Source organism: Salvelinus sp. IW2-2015, linkage group LG20 (genome assembly GCF_002910315.2).
Source record: "Salvelinus sp. IW2-2015 linkage group LG20, ASM291031v2, whole genome shotgun sequence".
In the NCBI taxonomy this organism is placed as follows: Eukaryota; Metazoa; Chordata; class Actinopteri; order Salmoniformes; family Salmonidae; genus Salvelinus; species Salvelinus sp. IW2-2015.
The window spans coordinates 75,387,036-75,405,742 of record NC_036860.1 but is presented as its reverse complement, the minus strand read 5'-3'; the positions used below and the strand labels follow the sequence as shown (position 1 = coordinate 75,405,742).

The window sequence follows — 18,707 nt, the reverse complement described above, 5'->3', positions numbered from 1 at the left end:
TATATACATTAGGCATGTGTATGAGGTACATTAAAAAAAAGAAAAAAACTCATTAAAATGACATTTAAAATCGAAACATTATCAAAAGATTATGATCATACAAATGCATTCTGTTCATACAAAGTACAATGTTTTATTAAATATAATTTAACAAAGTTGAACTGCAAAAATAAATGTTTAAAGGAGTTATTTTTCATCCCATTAGTGAATGATTCTTTGCAGCAATTCATTTTAGGTTGACTAAGGCTTTACGGAATGCAGGAGCAATCACATCTTGTGCAAAAAGTGCAGTGTAATGGGGATAGTTTTTTTCACTTGGGAAGAAAATTCATATACTCTGCATCAGAGGCTTCTCTTAATTCGTATACACTCTCATCCACAGTCCAAGAGTCTCCATCTCTTACCCGTAATCTTCATTAATTTCTTTGTACAATTATGAGACATTCCATTGTGGCTCAATGTGTATTTGTTAACAAATATAGACCTATTTGTTCCTTCTTTACAGGGTGAGCCCGAGTCCAACTCAGTTCTTCTTCTTTAGAGAGCCTTTGCTCTTAGAGTCTTTATGACTCAGCATCTTCAGCATCTTCATGGGCTTGAACTTTGCCCTTAACGTCTTCAGGTCCTTCCCAGACTCTTTTCTTAAATCTGAGGAGGGAGAAATAGTGATACCATGATCAAATTCTGAGGAAATTAAGGAGTCTGAGGTGTAGTATTGAGGGAATAGGAATGAAAGAGAGTGTGAACAGACACGAGAAAACAGGAAAGACAACAACAAAATAAACACTAGGAAAATACTTTCCCCTCACCTTTCTTCTTGATCATGGAAAACAGAGCATCTTCTTCTTTTTCCCTGAAAAAGACAAACCATTAGTAGGTATGAGCAAGAGCATCAAATATCTGCTTTATGAAATTTGTCTGAATCAATGGCCCTTGGTATTCATCTATGAGTTTTTCATGCACCTTTGCCTGTCCTGATCCAAGCTGTTGATGATGTGGTTCCTCTGTTCAATGATGGTGACAAGCTCCTCCATCAACTGCTGGTCCCTATAACGGTCATCCTTACTCCACTTACACTCTGGAGGGATGATGATTGAGGAGGAGATGAGGAGAGACAAACAATTAGATTAGTCAAATAACAACACGTAACACATAATTAAAAATAGCAGACTGATAATTGCTGAGGAGTAGTAGATAATTGAGGGAGGGTTGTGTGAAGACTGGCCACTCACCTGGTTTGTTGAGGAGACATCTCAGTTCATATTCCACGTCTGCCTGTCTCTCCTCTAAATTCTGTTGCTTGGCCCTTGGAGTGCACATACAAATACATCAAGTCCATAAATATTTCATTTACAACACCGTCCATATGTTGGGAATGATAAAAGAAGCAGAGATAATAAAGGTGTTATGAAGGTGCTGTCTTGATTTGATATCATTTCAGGTCAGTGCACTTACATGTATACCAGCTCTGCGTCCCTGCGCACAAGCATGTGTTTCTCATGTACTAGAGTGAACCAGTCCACCAACATGTCCTCCTCTTCCTGGTCTGAAACAAACAGGTGGATGACACTAGACTTATCAATAACAGTTCATCTCTCACAACAACACTTTATATGATAACCGGAAGAATTACTTGGATGTTAATAATAAGCACACCACATACACGTACAACTACTGTCACGGCCGTCGAATGAAGTAGACCAAAGCGCAGCGTGGTAAGCGTACATATTCYTTTTTATTAGAAATGACGCCAACAATAAACAATACAAAACAACCGTGAAGCTTAAGGGCTATGTGCCACAAATAAAGTTAACTTCCCACACTGAAAGGAGAGAAAAGGGCTACCTAAGTATGGTTCCAATCAGAGACAACGATAGACACCTGTCCCTGATTGAGAACCATACCCGGCCAAACATAGAAATACAAAATCATAGAAAACAAAAACATAGAATGCCCACCCCAAATCACACCTGACCAACCAAATAGAGACATAAAAAGGCTCTCTAAGGTCAGGGCGTGACAACTACAGACACTCACCATTCTGGCAGTCTCTCAAGCTTCTCTCCATCTCCACCCCTCTCAGCTCCAGCCTGTCCATTCGTTTCTCCAGCTCCCCCAGCTCCACCTGCAGCTCCTCCACTGGGACATAGTTGTCTGTCTGCACCTGAAGAGACTGCATGTGTACTAGGGGACTGTTTGATTTGGAAAAAACACTGGATAATGGGTTAATTCCATTACACTGAGATATCCTCTCACCTTCCTCTTGATGAGGGGGAAGCCATGTCCAGGGCAGGCTTGGATTTGGGGAATCAGAGGGGAGACCTTACGATTGAAAGGGTTCTCCTTGCACACCTGCTAAATTGGAGATTGAAGACATTTCTGTGAAATTGTAACGTCCTGACCAGAGTTCTTATGTGTTTGCTTGTTTAGTGTTGGTCAGGAGCGTGAGCTGGGTGGGAATTCTATGTTGTGTGTCTAGTTTTGTCTGTTTCTGTGTCCAGCCTAATTTGGTTTTCAATCAGAGGCAGCTGTCAATCGTTGTCCCTGATTGGAATCATAATAGGAGGCTTGTTTTGTGTTGGGATTTTGTGGGTGATTGTTTCCTGTCTCTGTGTTTTGTCTGCACCAGATAGGGCTGTCTCGGTTTTCACATTTCTTGTTTTGTTGTTTGTAGTGTTTCAATTATTCTTTATTAAATCATGTTGAACACTAGCCGCGCTGCATTTTGGTCCTCTCCTTCATCCCAGGAGGAAACCGTGACAGAATCACCCACCAAACTCGGACCAAGCAGCATGGCAACGGGGAGCAGCGACAGCAGCAGAGAAAGGAGGAATGGACATGGGAGGACGAGCTGGACGGTAAAGGACCCTGGGCAGAGCCAGAGGAGTATCGCCGCCCCAAAGCAGAGCTGGAGGCAGCAAAAGCGGAGAGGCGGCGTTTTGAGGAGCTAGCTCGGCAGCGGGAGCCGGATCTGGGTTACACCACTTGGGAGGAAATAAACAGGTGGTCGGTTGACCCAGGGAGAGTGCCGGAGCCCGCCTGGGATTCCATGGAGCAATGTGCAGAGGGATACCGCGAATGAGGTTAGCACGACAGCGCGGTAGGAAGCCCGAGAAGAACCCCAAAAATGTATTGGGGGGGGGGGGCTAAAGGGTAGTGTGGCGAAGTCAGGTAGGAAACCTGCGCCCACTTCCCATGCTTACCGTGGAGAGCGGGAGTACGGGCAGACACCGTGTTATGCGGAAGAGCGCACGGTGTCTCCTGTACGTGTGCTTAGCCCGGTGCGGGTTATTCCACCTCCCCGCACTGGCTGGGCTAGATTGGGCATTGAGCCAGGTGTCATGAAGCCGGCTCAACATATCTGGCCTCCAGTACGTCTCCTCGGGCCAGCATACATGGCACCAGCCTTACGCATCGTGTCCCCGGTTCGCCAACACAGCCCAGTGCGGGTTATTCCACCTCCCCGCACTGGTCGGGCTAGGGGAGCATGCAACCAGGTAAGGTTGGCAGGCTCAGTGCTCAAGGAGCAAGTACGCCTGCACGGTCCGGTATATCCGGCGCCACCTTCCCGCCCCAGCCCAGTACCATCAGTGCCGACACCACGCACCAGGCTTCCAGTGCGTCTCCAGAGCCCTGTTCCTCCTCCACGCACCCTCCCTATGGTGCGTGTCTCCAGCCCAGTGCCTCCAGTTCCGGCACCACGCACCAAGCCTCCCGTGCGTCTCCAGAGCCCTGTACGCACTGTTCCTTCTCCCCGCACTCGCCCTGAGGTGCGTGCCCTCAGCCCGTACCACCAGTGCCGGTACCAGCCCGCCAGGCCTACAGTGCGCTTTGAGAGTCCAGTGTGCCCTGTTCCTGCTCCACGCACTCTTCCTATGGTGCGTGTCTCCAGCCCAGTACCTCCAGTTCCGGTACCACGCACCAGGCCTACTGTGCGCCTCAGCAGGTCAGAGTCGGCCGTCTGCCCAACGCCGCCTGCACTGCTCGTCGCTGCTCAACGCCGCCTGCACTGCTCGTCTGCCCAGCGCCGTCTGAGCTGCCTGCCTGCCCAGCGCCGTCTGAGCTATCCGTCTGCCCAGTGCCGTCTGAGCTATCCGTCTGCCCAGTGCCGTCTGAGCCATCCGTCTGCCAGTGCCGTCTGAGCCATCCGTCTGCCCAGTGCCGTCTGAGCCATCCGTCTGCCCAGTGCCGTCTGAGCCATCCGTCTGCCCAGTGCCGTCTGAGCCGTCCGTCTGCCCAGTGCCGTCTGAGCCGTCCGTCTGCCCGTGCCGTCTGAGCCGTCCGTCTGCCCAGCGCCGTCTGAGCCGTCCGTCTGTCCCGAGCCGTTAGAGCCGTCCGTCTGTCCCGAGCCGTTAGACGCGCGTCCATCTGTCCCGAGCCGTTAGAGCCGTCCGTAGCGAGCTCAGAGCCGCCAGCAGTCAGGAGCTGCCAGAGCCGCCAGCCAGTCAGGAGCTGCCAGAGCCGCCAGCCAGTCAGGAGCTGCCAGACGCCGCCAGCCAGTCAGGAGCTGCCAGAAGAGCCGCCAGCCAGTCAGGAGCTGCCAGAGCCGCCAGCCAGTCAGGAGCCGCCAGCCAGTCATGAGCCGCCTTCCAGTCATGAGCCGCCCTCCAGTCATGAGCCGCCATCCAGTCATGAGCGCGCCATCCAGTCATGAGCCGCCCTCCAGTCATGAGCCGTCTCCAGTCATGAGCTGTCCTCCAGTCATGAGCTGCCACTCTGTCGTGAGCTACCTCTCTGTCTTGAGCTACCTCTCTGTCCTGAGCTATCTCCTCTATCTAGGGGGGCCTTGGTGAAGGTTCCTAGACCAAGGTCGGGGGCGAGGGTCGCCACTCAAAGGACGCTAAGGAGGGGGACAAAGACAGTGGTAGAGTGGTGTCCTCGTCCTGCGCCGGAGCCGCCACCGCGGACAGATGCCCACCCAGACCCTCCTCTTGAGTTTTAGGGGTGCGTTCGGAGTCCGCACCTCAGGAGGGGGGTACTGTAACGTCCTGACCAGAGTTATGTGTTTTGCTTGTTTAGTGTTGGTCAGTACGTGAGCTGGGTGGGAATTCTATGTTGTGTGTCTAGTTTGTCTGTTTCTGTGTCCAGCCTAATTGGTTCTCAATCAGAGGCAGCTGTCAATCGTTGTCCCTGATTGAGAATCATATATAGGAGGCTTGTTTTGTGTTGGGATTTTGTGGGTGATTGTTTCCTGTCTCTGTGTTTTGTCTGCACCCAGATAGGGCTGTCTCTGTTTTCACATTTCTTGTTTTGTTGTTTGTAGTGTTGCTCAATTATTCTTTATTAAATCATGTTGAACACTAGCCGCGCTGCATTTTGGTCCTCTCCTTCATCCCAGGAGGAAAACCGTGACAGAAATCCATAATTGTAATATTCAAGCACACACAGTCCAAGCAGCTATCTCGAGTAGGCTATAACCTACAGTATAGGGACGATGTTATTATGCAAGAATCTTAGAAAAACATGTTGTCTTTTATGTTAACATGTTGGAAAATAGTTTCAGTCTGAAACTCACTTAACCTGATATCTTTGCATAATATTTATGTGTTGTGTAATACAAGCTTATATGTTCTGTATTTTGGGCAGGTTGAGCTGTGACATAGATATCAGTGGACTAAAGAGCAGCATTATACCGTACCTTACTGTGAGAGGGGGTGGGCACCTGGCCAGAGTCACTCACTTCAGACATGCTAGGGAGTGATGGGGGTCTAAGCAGGGAGGGACTGGCTGCTGCTCCATTGGTTGACAAGGTTGGTGGGGGGTGGCTTCGGGTACAGGTTGAACTAGTGGAGATTGCTGGCACAGACACACTTTTGGGCAAAGAGAGGCTCTGGGCTATATCTGATTTGCCAAGAGCACTTGGTGGTCCAGTTACACTGCATATGCTATCAGCTCCAGCTAAATTAGACACACTAAGTGAACCGGCAGAAGCTTCAGAAACACCATATGAACTAGCTTCTTCAGTTAAATTAGATATGTTAGGTGCACTAACTGCTCCAACTAAACCTCCGAACCCACTAGCTCCAGCTAGACCAGATACACCAAGTGATCTGGCTACTTCAGCTAGATTAGATACATCAAGGGAACTAGCAGCCTCAGCCAAGTAAGATGAACTTGTGGTTTTAGCTTCAGTCAAATTAGACAAACCAAGTGAACTAGCTGCTTYGGACAAGTTGGTTGATTCTCCAACTCCAACATCTGCTAAATTACATACATCAAGTGCGCCAGCTGCTTCAGCCATGTTAGCTATCCCACCAACATCAGCTGACTCAGATATACCAATTGAACAAGGTTCTTCWGCTAAATTAGATACAGGAAGTGAGCATCCTGCTTCAGCTAAACTTTCTACCTTTGGTGCATTAGCAATTTCAGGTAAATTTACTGTGTCATCCACTCCAGCAATACTAGACTTGTCAACTTCTCTGGATGTGTCCTCTAAATGAGCTTGGCAATGTGAGCTGGTTGCTTCAGCTAACTGACTGGTACCACACCATGTCTGGCTGGTTACCATTGAGGGCTGTGCTTGGCCTTCAGCACCACTCATTGTGTTATCTTCCCCTGTGTAATCATCATCAGCCTCCTCATCCTCAAACTCCCCAAAGGGGTTGGGAGGGGGTTCTCTCACTCTGTACCAACTCCCTCTGAGGGAGGGTATAGAGCCTGAGCGTGGGGGCTTGGGCATACTAGGGGGCGGGGCAGGGGGCAGCTTTGGCCAGGGCCCTGGCTGGACAAGCTCCAGCCACGGTGGGTCTTTGGGTTTACGGGGCCCACTGGGTTGGCCAAACCTGATGTCAAAAGTTAAAGAAATAAATAGGCATTAATTGGACAATTCTACTCAAAGTTACATAATGTGTTATGTCTGATGAACAAACTTACCTGCGAGAAGGATTGGGTAAGGTTTTATTATCAACTGGGTAACCTGCAGAGAGAGGGAGATGGATAGAGAAACATTTAGTGGATATGTTTTAAATGAGGAGAAGATGGGCTGTTTACACAGAATTGAGTGTACTGAAATATTCTGATAACAATGACATACTCTTCATACAGTCGTAAAGTGAGGTCAGAATTGAGAAGCTGGAGTCGGTAGTTAGTCTTACTCACTAGAAACAAGGGGGCTGTCCATGGCTTTAGGTGGACGGGTTCTAGGTGCAGGACGAGGAGGGGTGGAGTCTAACACCCGCCTGGGTGCAGGAACTGGCCGTCCAGGGCTTGCAGAAGCCGAATCGCTGTCTGGTGTTACAGTGAGTGTTTCGGTTGTCTGAATGGGCCGTGTCCCTGCTTCTTCAAGCTTTCCCTCTTCTACAGTGGGCTTTGGAGGACGGGGTGGCATTGGCTTCTTTAGTGTGTCGTGCCTTATCTTTCTCTCACCTCCCTCCGTCTCTGTCTCTCCTCTTCCAAAAATAACTGTCTCATCTGAGTCTGTTTTTCCAATAAAATCTGAGAGATCGGGGTTGTCTGTTAATCCACCCTGAGATAGTGTCACCTCCTGCTCATCAAATATGGGCAGATTCTCTATTGATCCAGTTTGTTTACTGTAGTCGGGGCGGGCATTTTGACTGGCTGTCAAGTGGTGGGTGCAGACCAAGGAGCCAACTTCACTCCCCTCTTTGTAAGACCCTGGTAAGAGAGTGCTGCTGCACACACTGCATCTGAAAGAGAAACACAGGATGACATGAGAGGGACACAAATCACAGATTATATTTCACTGTCTGCAGATAAGGATAAACTAGCGTTGCCTTCTGAGCAGTAGTGTTACCTGAAGCAGCTGCGGTGGTAGAGTTTCCCCTCAGTGAGATGTCTCTGCACCAGGTGGACGTGCTTCAAGCAGGAGGCACAAATGTTGCATGGCCTGCCTCTGTTGGATCGCTCCTCAGTCCTTGACTGTTGAGCAGGGGAGGTCAGCCAATGGCAACAGTAAAGAAGAAGAAATGTTAGAATTTGGGAAGAAAGAGGAGATTGAGATAAATAACTTTGTGGACAGAGTTGAGATTAAGTAATAAAAAAATAATAACAAATTCAAATAAAAATGGCTTCATAACAACTTTATTACATTACCTTGGCGGGCTGCAAACCTCTAAGAGAGTCAGGTTGTGTCTTGGAGTGACTGGAGCACTCTGCGACACATGGCGTCTTCAAACTGGCTGGACCGGCTGCTTAGTAAAGATGCACACTTTGAATACACACACATTTGCCAAAAAAGACAGGTGGAACCAACCATGTGCTGTTTTCCCAATTTGACTATGACACAATTTAGCCACACACCATGAGACTTCTTGTTGAAGTAGTGGTAGTAATGGGAGAGGTAAGTGATGATGCTTAGCCGGTCTGGCACCTCTGTGGACACCATGTCCTTAGCATCCAGCAATGCAGGGATTCCCAGCTTTGACTGTGCAACCTCAAATGCCTGGTAGAAGACAGGGATCACAGACAGGGATTAAATGCCAGACAGATAGGACAATATAAACAGATGTAGTACAATGTATGAACATAAACATGCATTGAGACAGTTATGCATGCATGCAGGTAAAACATAATTACGTAAAACTCACCAGATGGTTGTTTTCATAAACGTTATCTTTGGAGAGGGAGTTGAAGTCTCTGGAGCAAAAGCAGAATGGTACGATGTGATACAAATGGGAATCAATATGTTTTGACCATGACAGTTTACAATCCAAGGTAACACCAAGTAATTGAGTCCCCTCAACTTGCTCAACAACCACATTATTCATTATCAGATTCAGCTGAGGTCTCGAATGTATGGAGTGATTTGTACCAGATACAATGCTCTTAGTTTTAGAGATGTTCAGGACTAGGTTATTACTGGCCAACCATTCTAAAACTGACTGCAAATCTCTGTTCAGGGTTCCAGTGATTTCACTATCTGCGGTTGCTGACGCATGAAGGGTTCAATCATCCCCATACATAGACACACAGGCTTTGTTTAATGCCAGTGACAGGTCATTAGTAAAAATAGAAAAAAGTACAGGGCCAAGAGAGCTGCCCTGCGGCACACCACACTTTACATGTTTAACATTAGAGACGTTTCCATTAAAGAATGGAGGGGGGAGAGGAAAGGATAGAGGAAGATTAAGGAGAGTTAACTTGGAGCTTAGGCCATGCTGTGGTTCCGTGTATCAGGGCAGACAAATCCACTGTGACAGGATTCAGGTCCCTGCTACAGCTAAAGATAAGAGTTTGCCAGCCGCTCTGGATCAGCATAAGGACAGGCAGGAACTGAGTCCTATAGGCCTACTGTCAACAATGTACTCACATACAACACATTGACTGGGGCAGAGCTACAGGGGTAGGATTGTGTGGGAGACTGAGTGCCAGTGATGGCACACAGTAGAAGAGAGGATGGGGAAGCTTACAGGAGAGTTCACATTCCTATTCTAATTTATTTTATATACTTACATCAAATCAGGTCGGTGTTTGTGGATAATGGCACAAAACGCCAATCCATCTCTGAATGAAGAAGACATGTTCCTTATCTCCACATTGGGGTAATTTTCGCATTTTATGCGACACCATTCTTGTAAAGCTTTCAATGACCCCATGATAGAATTTCATCCTCCCATGTTAAATTGAGAAAGTCAACAATCACTTCAACCTCAACCTGTCAGTTCCTGGATATTCAACCCTGTGTAGCACACCCACTAGCTACGTTAGCTTGTTGGCTATATTTGTCGACCAAGTCAAACCAAGTTCAACATTGTTTTTACTGAGAAAACATATGTGACTTCACTGTAACTTGCTTCCAATGTGTTGTTCCCCCAAATTCTCTAATCTCAGCGAAGTAGATCCTTGAAGTAAAAAATAGCGAGCAACGTCCACTTTCGCCGGTTGATTTGCTGTAAAATGTTGACACAACAATAAATCTCTTCACTCAGGTATTTTTTTCGTTCAAATCACTTTTGGCTTACATTTTCATAAATGTGTTACGTTGTTTAGCGATCGTGGCTTTCCGAGATAATGTACTATCCCGAAGAGTTGATCACACAGAATAAACACCAAAACAAACCCGTTACTGTACCACACCGTAACTGTACTGACTACACATGTACAGCAGTACACCTTTGTGCCGCTAGAGGGTAGAGAAAACCGGTAGAAATCTGAAACTGGTTGCACAGGTTTGCAATAAACAACTACAGTATGATCGAGAAGGTTCATTAGAAAGTATGATAACCGTTTTTCTGTGTTATATATTATTATGCGCCAGGGCCAGCTGTCATTGCGTTCATCATCCACCCATCACTGTTGGAGAGGTGAGAAGGGGAGCTCTCAAATGTGTTCCTCGCGAGACACTTTCATGGTAAAGAGAATTCCCGTAGTGATGGCGGCGCCGCCTGACACGGAGAGTTTGGAGTCACGTATCAGTAAGTATTTTTAAAGTTATTTAGGTTGTATAGAGAGCTATTGGAGCATGCATCCTTGGAAAAATAACCGTGTCGCAGTCGACCGAGATGACAGTTTAAGCTAAATCAAGGTGCAAACTGAGAGGGACTGTAACATTAGACCTCATAAACAGCAAGCTAGCTAGCTGTTTAGCTAGCCAACTGTAAAGTTAACGTGAGCTAGCTAGCCAACTGTAAAGTTAACGTGAGCTAGCTAGCCAGATAGATTCCCAGAACCACCTAGACTAGAGAGAATGCATCAAACTCTTGTTAGATACGGGAACCAGCAAGCCACCTATCGTGAATTCATATCATGCCAGTGTTATACGCTTAGCTATGTGAGTGTGCTGTCAAATGCAGGAAGCCTAGCTCACTCGGTCAGTGGGAGAACTGGAGTTGGAGTCCCTTGCAAAGTCGTGTCCAAAGTCCTGTGGAAAGCTAAAGTACTTGCTATTATCTGTTTTTAAAACAGTTCTGCAACGAGTTGATTGATGTTCATCTCCATTTGACAGTTCCCTGAATTAAACATGGATATGTGTCACTATCGAACAATATTCAGATGAACCTTTACTTCCCCTTTCCCCAATTTCCTTAATTCTCCCATTAGACAAGGCCACAAATCCACTGAACAGAGACGCAGATTGGGACAGCATCCAGGCCTTCTGTGACCAGCTCAACAATGATTTGGAGGGGTATGTGAATGTCAGTGTCTCATAACATGTACATGTCTTAGCAATATTGTTTTCACCTCTCAGGAGTAGCTGTACTGAGTACATGCTTGTTAGCCCAAAAAGTTTCATATTGCAGCTTTAACTATGTCCAAATTCACATAGGAATGTGAGTTATAGATCTGTCATTCTCATTGAAAGCAAGTCTAAGAAGTGGTAGATTTGTTCTATGTGTCCCATTCCTACATTTAGTTTTTTTGCATCATACTTTTGGTTTTGTACACCAGCTTCATACAATATTTGTAGTTATTGAAAATATATTTCACAGATGTTTAGATGGTACAATGATTCTCTACACTATACATCGCTTGTTTTGCCACATAAACTGAAGTTAGGTAAACTTTAGAATTTTTGCAACCAGGAAATGGCAGAGCGATTTCTTCATATTCCACCTTTAAGATTTCTGACACTGACCCTGTGCTGACATCTGTGTCATTCAATAAAAACATGGTGTTGTCTAGAGTAAAGGGAGAGGTAAAATTGCATGTCATACAATAGTCAATGGTAGATAGATTTGCTGCCAACTTCAGCCACATCAAACTCTTTATKTTCCATTTCAGACCCCAGCTGGCCACCAGGCTACTGGCTCACAARATCCAATCACCTCAGGAGTGGGAGGCCATGCAGGCACTCGTGGTGAGTTGAGTGATGGCAGTGCGTTGTAAAAGGAATCCGAGCCAATACAGTTGACAGCCTTCTGTCTAGTGTGTGTGCCTACATTCATATTGAATAAATTAATTGTGTGACTCACTTGTGATGTGTGTACAACCAGGTGCTGGAGAGATGCATGAAGAGCTGTGGTGAAAGGTTCCACAGTGAGGTGGGCAAGTTTCGCTTCCTCAATGAGCTCATCAAAGTGGTCTCTCCGAAGGTAATGATTGGCTCTGTCTGTGCCTTTCACTGAGCAAGTCTGCTAAAATTGGATAAGCTCTCACTCAGCATGCTCCTGCTCTCTCCCTCAGTACCTCGGCACCCGGGCTCCAGAGCCAGTGAAGAAGAAGGTGTTGGAGCTCATCTATAGTTGGACACTGGGGCTGCCTGACGAGGCAAAGATCGCTGATGCCTACCAGATGCTTAAAAAACAGGGTGAGCTGTTCTATACTTAGTGACTGCAGTGTAGCTATGATAGTGATGGACGCACAGTTGTTGTTAATGTTATGTTTACCTTGGTTTGTGTTTTTTATTTTTTTACCAGGTATTGTCAAACAGGACCCAGTTCTTCCAGCTGACAAACTCCTCCTGCTTCCACCTCCCAGACCAAAAAATGCCATATTTGAGGATGAGGAGAAGTCAAAGGTAAGGCATTGTTAAACAAAAGAAACATACATTTTTTTTTTCTTCAAATTTTGCATTACAAATGTGATTCACCATGCATTCTCCACTCCATTTACTACCCCTTTCCCTAACTTTAAATTCTTCCTCCTCCCTGGTGTCTTGGTAGACACTGACTCGCCTGTTGAACAGCACTCACCCTGAGGACCTGAAAGCAGCCAACAAACTGATCCAGGAAATGGTGCAGGAGGTACAGTCTCTTTTCTCAAGCTCGCCTAAATGTATGAATAAAGTAGATATATAGGCTGTTACATTACAGTAATACAGAGATGTACATCACATCGCACAGTGTGAACTGTATTATCTGGTCTGTGTGTGTGTTAGTATGGGAGAGAAAGTGAATGCCCAAGTGCTTTAGTACTCTTCTAGTCATGTAAGGGGACTGAGTGAGAAAGTGGGCGCTCTGCCCTGAGGGGTGGTCTCCTTGTCAGAATCATTCAGTGCTTTCATGACTCCTTTAGTTTAGGGACAAAGGATACTTTTCTTCCCCCTCCTCCCTCCCTGGTTTCTTCTTCCTGACTTGTGTGTGTGTGTGTGTCTCAGGACCAGAAGCGGGCAGAGAAGTTGTCCAAGCGTGTGAACGCCATCCAGGATGTGAACGAGAGTGTCAGCCTACTGACTCAGCTGCTGGAGGACTGTGACAGGACCACCAAACCACAGAGCAATGCAGAGCTCATCCAGGTCTGTGGCACCTTTACACAAGCAACTCCATGCTATGACAAACCACAGAGACACCTCCCACAGTGCCATAACCGCATCACCTATATATGATGTATACAAAGCACTACATGCAGATACAGACATTTGATAGTGTGTATTTGTGTGTTTAGGACTTGTACCAGCGCTGTGAGAAGATGAGACCCACGTTGTTCAGACTGGCCAGTGATACAGAGGACAATGATGAGGCTCTGGGTGAGGTTTCAGACACTCCTCAATGTGTTTAAGTGTATGGTACACAGAGAGAGAAGAATATGTGGGTGACRATATACAGTATATTACAATTGTGTGTGTGGCGTGTGTGTGTGTGGGCGGGCAGCGGAGATCCTCCAGGCCAACGACAGCCTGACTCAGGTCATCAACCTGTACAGGCAGCAGGTGAAGGGAGAGGTGGTGAAYGGGAACAACTCAGCTAATACACRAAGGCTCACAGGTGAGCAACAATGGGTCAATGACACATGCATCCATAGGGACGATAGGGTCACTTGACACAAGCTTGGTAGGAGGGGACTAGAGTATATGATTACATGCATGGGTTAAAGATTTCCTCTCACTGTACACTTATCTCTTCCAGGAAGTAGTGCGGCGCTACTTGATTTATCGGGATTGGACACGTCATCTCCTTCCTACCCAGAACTCCCCACTCCAACAGACAGCCTAAATGCTCCCTCTCAGGAGATGGGCATCAGTCTCCTTGACGATGAGCTAATGTCACTGGGTAAGGGCAGACAGCATATTACATCAAGTCTTCCAGGACCTCTGCTACTTCCATGTTGTGTGTGTTAATTGTGGGTGACTTTGTGCCTATCTTTCCCAGGTTTGAGTGAGGGAACCCACACCTCCAACCCGGCCTCCCAGCCTGAGGACTCTACCGCCTGGGACTCTTTCCAGGTGAGTGGAGAACTGAGGACTTCACACAGGGAGACATGATGCGAGACGATGCATAATATTCCATTTACACCAAATCCATTGAGTCTCTTTTAGCTTGATAGATTACCATTACTTAGGCAGGTTCATGATTATACCTTAACAAGTGTAATGTCTCTGTGTCTTACACATGGTGTCGCTTTCTTTGCAACAGTCTTCCGACAGTGTGGATATTACTGATATCCCAGCAGCGCCTMGTGTACTACTGAGTCCAGATCCGCTCCCCTACACCCAGCCTCTTTCTACTGGAGCCACGTCTGGAAGCTCAGCCTTAGATGAGTTGGATCTGCTGGGGAAGACGCTGCTGCAGCAGTCCCTACCTCCAGAGGGCCTGCAGGTCAAATGGTAACTAACCCTTCACTATGGGATGGTTTTACACCGCAGGAGATGTTTGTGTCACGTATCCTTGTAGTCTGCCAGTTATGTTGCTGCTTAGTACAGTATTGATGACCACTGTGTTCATTATTATTTGAAGTCACTCAAGTATGCCAGCAGCATACCACCCTGCATACCACTGCTGGCTTGCTTCTGAAGCTAAGCAGGGTTGGTCCTGGTCAGGCCCTGGGTGGGAGACCAGATGCTGCTGGAAGTGGTGTTGGAGGGCCAGTAGGAGGCACTCTTCCTCTGGTCTAAACAAAGATCCCAATGCCCCAGGGCAGTGATTGGGGACACTGCTCTGTGTAGGGTGCCGTCTTTCGGATGGACGTTAAACGGGTGTCCTGACTCTCTGAGGTCATTAAAGGTCCCATGGCACTTATCGTAAGAGTAGGGTGTTAACCCCGGTGTCCTGGCTAAATTCCCAATCTGGCCCTCAACCATCACGGTCACCTAATAACCCCAGTTTACAATTGGCTCATTCATCCCCTCCTCTCCCCTGTAACTATTCCCCAGGTCGTTGCTGCAAATGAGAACGTGTTCTCATCAACTACCTGGTAAAATAACGGATAAATAAATAAAATAAAGTGCTGTAGAAGCAAAACAATATATGAAGGATCATGAGGCGCTGACCATGCCAACTTGTTATAACAACATGACAGACACTCAGCAACATTGTTCAACCTTTTATGAGTACCTTTATCTATTTCGGGACAAGCAACCGTTCAAACCTACTCTACGAGATCTCCAGAACAAATCTGGAACTAATCCAAGTCCTATCCCGGCCTTCTCCCCTGAGCACCCGGTGGCTCTCCTAGTGATAGGTTGTTGGACACCTCTCCGGTTCACACAGTCATTCCCCTATAGAAATTACCCTGACAGATGTTTTTTGTGCCACTTGAGTCCATTAAGCCCAGTAAGTATCTATAATATTTTTAGTATCTACTTGCTATGCTAATAGTGCATCATCTTGAACAGTGTTTTAAGTCTTTGTTGTATCCAGCAGCCTGTTGCCTGTGACGGTGTTTGATAGCCACAGTTTGCGGGTGCTCTTCCACTTTGCACGTGACTCTCCGCCCTCTCTTGCTGATGTGCTGGTGGTGATCATCTCCATGCTCTCTCCTCGCCCGGTTCCAGTCAGCAACATCCTCTTCCACGCCTCTGTCCCTGACGTAAGAACTCTTCTCTCTTAATCTGCCTTTTTCACCTTCAGTTCCATTGTCAGTGTAGGGTTGACATCATGTCCTCTGTTGTAGACAATGAGAGTGAAGCTACAGCCCCATCAGGAACGGAGCTTCCAGCCTTCAACCCAATCCTCCCACCTGCTGCCATCACACAGATCCTGCTGCTGGCCAACCCTCACAAGGTACTAGACTGTGTAGACACTCATTGAAAGCCTGTTATATACCCATGTGACATCCCCAACATGAACATTTTCTTTGTAATTATAAACTATGAACCAAATAGATTTTCTGCAACCCTCAATTCTCTTCTTTTCCAGGAGAAGGTGCAGTTGCAATACAAGCTAACCTTCGCACTAGGAGAGGAAGACCATGATGAAAAGAGGAGTTGTAGCACAGTTTCCACCTTCAGACACATGGGGCAATCTTTAACATTCAACAGATTGACAAGATGTGGCATCTCACTCAGACACTGCATAAACCTTGCTTTTTAAAAATGCTTCTATTGATTACCTTGCTTAGCCAATCTCAACTGGGTGTTCGCTTATGCTTTGGAGTAATGTCCTCTGTGCAGCTTTACAACGTACATTAACAGCCATATCTTGTTTTTAACAAATGTATTAATTCTATGAATGAAGGACAACCTATTTGTTTACTTTCATGCTCCGGGAGACATGCAATGGACCCTTTGGGGAAGGCTCATCTTTGTCTCATTCTTTTTATATATGTTAGACTATCCTGCTGAATACTGTTGAGGTTGTTTACCCCACCATGCTCCCAGGGTTGCTTACTGTGATAATGGAGCACTCTTCCTCCCTTCTGCACGGAGAATGGTTTGCCTGATATCCTTGTCATGTAGAATGAGACATTCTAACAGTGGAAGTCCTATTTAATCTGCCATTTGTCTATTTAAGTTTGTTTCACTATCATGTCCATTTGGATGGTTTGTCGGTTTTACCTGTTACTCGATAAATCTTTTCAGACATTGCATGTGTCTTTTACTCCGTGCTGTTCAGATTACCTGTTCTGGGAATAAATCTGTTTTAAAGAAAGATGAATGTCTGTCAAGTTGTCTTTTGAATCATTTTTCCTCCAAAGGCTTGAGTCTCCCAAACACATTCCACCAGGCATCTCCAATACAACTCTTGGAACTTTTGTAAAGAATACATATTTTCAATAATGTTCCAGTTGTTTTTCTTGGTTTAAACTGTTGTCATTAAGATGTAGGAGTCTGACAATCTTAACCAGCTCATTCACACAATGGTAGTTAAGAGCACTAGTTGGACACCATCAATACCTCACCTAGTGGAGTACAAAACAAAAGTTAAGACACACTTTAAACATTCAAAAGCTTTATTGAAACCTGAAAAAAAAACAGACAGTAAAAAAGTGATTTTACAGGTTGGTCTTGTCTACATACTAGAATGATTCAACTACAGAGAAGCAGCTAAGCACAAACCTATACATCTCTACACTAGGAAGGAAACAAGTATGTGTGACAGGTTTACAGAGTTCAATAGAGAAACAAAAAAAAGTTATTATATGCTCCAGCTACCGAGGGTTGAATGATCCCACAAAATAAACAATTAAAATAACGTAACCTACATAAGTGTATATAATGGTTTGAATGAACAAACAAGTCGAATAACTACCTCATGACAGGAAATGTCTAACCATATTTCAAAATACTGTCCTGGAACTGATTTACTAATCACCTTTTTCAGAGAATTTCTAAATGGGAAAATAATCACTTATGTACAAACTAACTAAAGCTGAAGAACAACATTTGAATGAGCTGAGAAAAAAAGTTGTGTAGAAACGGTAGCACCTGCCTCGTACACCGAAATGCAAAATAACACATTCGTTCACTGAAACACTCATTCGAAGCTCACTATACTAAGAAAGCCGTTTGTACAATAATGAAATAACCTTTATGTTTGAGGACATATGCTGAAAAAGTTACTTAACGGTTGACAGCACTGGATAGTATTTGTGGGAAAAGCAACATGAAACAAATTAGACGGCACCTCAATGAAAAATGCTTTCATCACCTACAAATGTATAAGTATTACATTTAAGCACAAGTGTATTCCACTTCAATTGTGGTCTAACTACTGAAAGACAATCAGCATTTGTACAGCTATTTTGCTTAAACAAATCCTTTCAACACTGATGTCAAACGCTTGTTAGCAGGCAGTTCATTGTTGAATGGTCCACAACAACATCGGCCGACTTTTATTTTTAACGCTCACCAATCTAACAAACACTTCTGGATTTATGTCAGCTAAGGCCAAGATTTCAAGCACAGTACTCCAGAATCTCAAAACTGACAAGCTAAATCCTAAACAACTGACTTTTCTGTTGATGTTGGGGATTGTATGAATGTTGTGAGGGCTAGCCCCAGATTTACTTTCTCTGTGAGGTTGGAGGGGGGGGGAGCAAACTGGAAGGGCGAGTGCCCCATTAATCCCATCATGGGCTGGGCTGGGGTAAACTTCTGGGCCATGAGGGGCTGCGGCCCTGAGGGGGTGGAGGGGCTTACTGACCTGCTGACATGAACCAAACTGCCCCGCTGACTGATCTTGCCCCCATTGTGCTCCCAGAACTTGTACTGGCTGCTCCCGCTCTGGTACTGGTTGTGGAAGAGGAGCCATAGCTGCGGCTGTCCCTGCTGCCCCTGTAGGAAGAGGACGACCTTCCCCCGCCGGCTGCTCCTCATCTCGCGTCGCGGCTGATGCTGCGGCTGATGCTGCTGCTCTCCCGTGCCGCTGCTCTCCCCGGCTGTCCTTGCTGCCCACGGGGCGCATGCGCCGGTTGCACTCATCCTGATACATCAGGTTGGGGTTGTTGGCGTTGGAGCCATTGCCATGGAAACGACGTGCCTCTGCATTCCCAAAGAGAAGATGAAGTCAGTTATAAAATGCGCAAATACCTGGACACACTGACACATACTGTAAAAAACTAGCTTGTTCAACGTACAATGAAGAAACCTCAAGTCAACAGCCCACTGTCAATCACTTCAAAAAAATCTACAGGGAACTCTTTCCCCCAGA

General features: G+C 46.1%; 2 protein-coding genes across 3 annotated transcripts; one reads left to right on the top strand and one right to left on the bottom strand.

Annotated features, from left to right (window-relative positions):
* Window positions 1-112: 112 nt before the first annotated feature.
* On the bottom strand, window positions 113-10,093 carry LOC111981281 (MICAL-like protein 1). 2 transcript variants are annotated; one of them, XM_024012490.2, is made up of 15 exons: window positions 9,415-10,093; window positions 8,550-8,598; window positions 8,263-8,404; window positions 8,056-8,150; window positions 7,757-7,881; window positions 7,102-7,649; window positions 6,877-6,919; window positions 5,639-6,785; window positions 2,257-2,355; window positions 2,038-2,164; window positions 1,456-1,546; window positions 1,233-1,306; window positions 964-1,078; window positions 810-853; window positions 113-648 (listed from the first exon to the last, which is right to left on the bottom strand). In XM_024012490.2, the coding sequence occupies exons 1-15, from the start codon at window positions 9,555-9,557 to the stop codon at window positions 524-526; spliced, it is 2,967 nt and encodes a 988-aa protein (XP_023868258.1). In that variant the 5' UTR covers window positions 9,558-10,093; the 3' UTR covers window positions 113-523. The 2 variants fall into 2 exon arrangements, with proteins under 2 accessions (XP_023868258.1, XP_023868259.1); XM_024012491.2 differs by having other exon boundaries at window positions 2,257-2,352.
* A 17-nt stretch (window positions 10,094-10,110) lies between these two features.
* On the top strand, window positions 10,111-15,834 carry gga1 (golgi-associated, gamma adaptin ear containing, ARF binding protein 1). The gene is made up of 16 exons (XM_070449646.1): window positions 10,111-10,376; window positions 11,002-11,086; window positions 11,683-11,758; window positions 11,895-11,993; window positions 12,085-12,208; window positions 12,318-12,418; window positions 12,564-12,644; window positions 12,998-13,135; window positions 13,285-13,366; window positions 13,491-13,604; window positions 13,746-13,889; window positions 13,989-14,062; window positions 14,253-14,444; window positions 15,186-15,393; window positions 15,480-15,645; window positions 15,730-15,834. The coding sequence occupies exons 1-15, from the start codon at window positions 10,211-10,213 to the stop codon at window positions 15,491-15,493; spliced, it is 1,698 nt and encodes a 565-aa protein (XP_070305747.1). The 5' UTR covers window positions 10,111-10,210; the 3' UTR covers window positions 15,494-15,645; window positions 15,730-15,834.
* The last annotated feature ends 2,873 nt before the right edge of the window (window positions 15,835-18,707 follow it).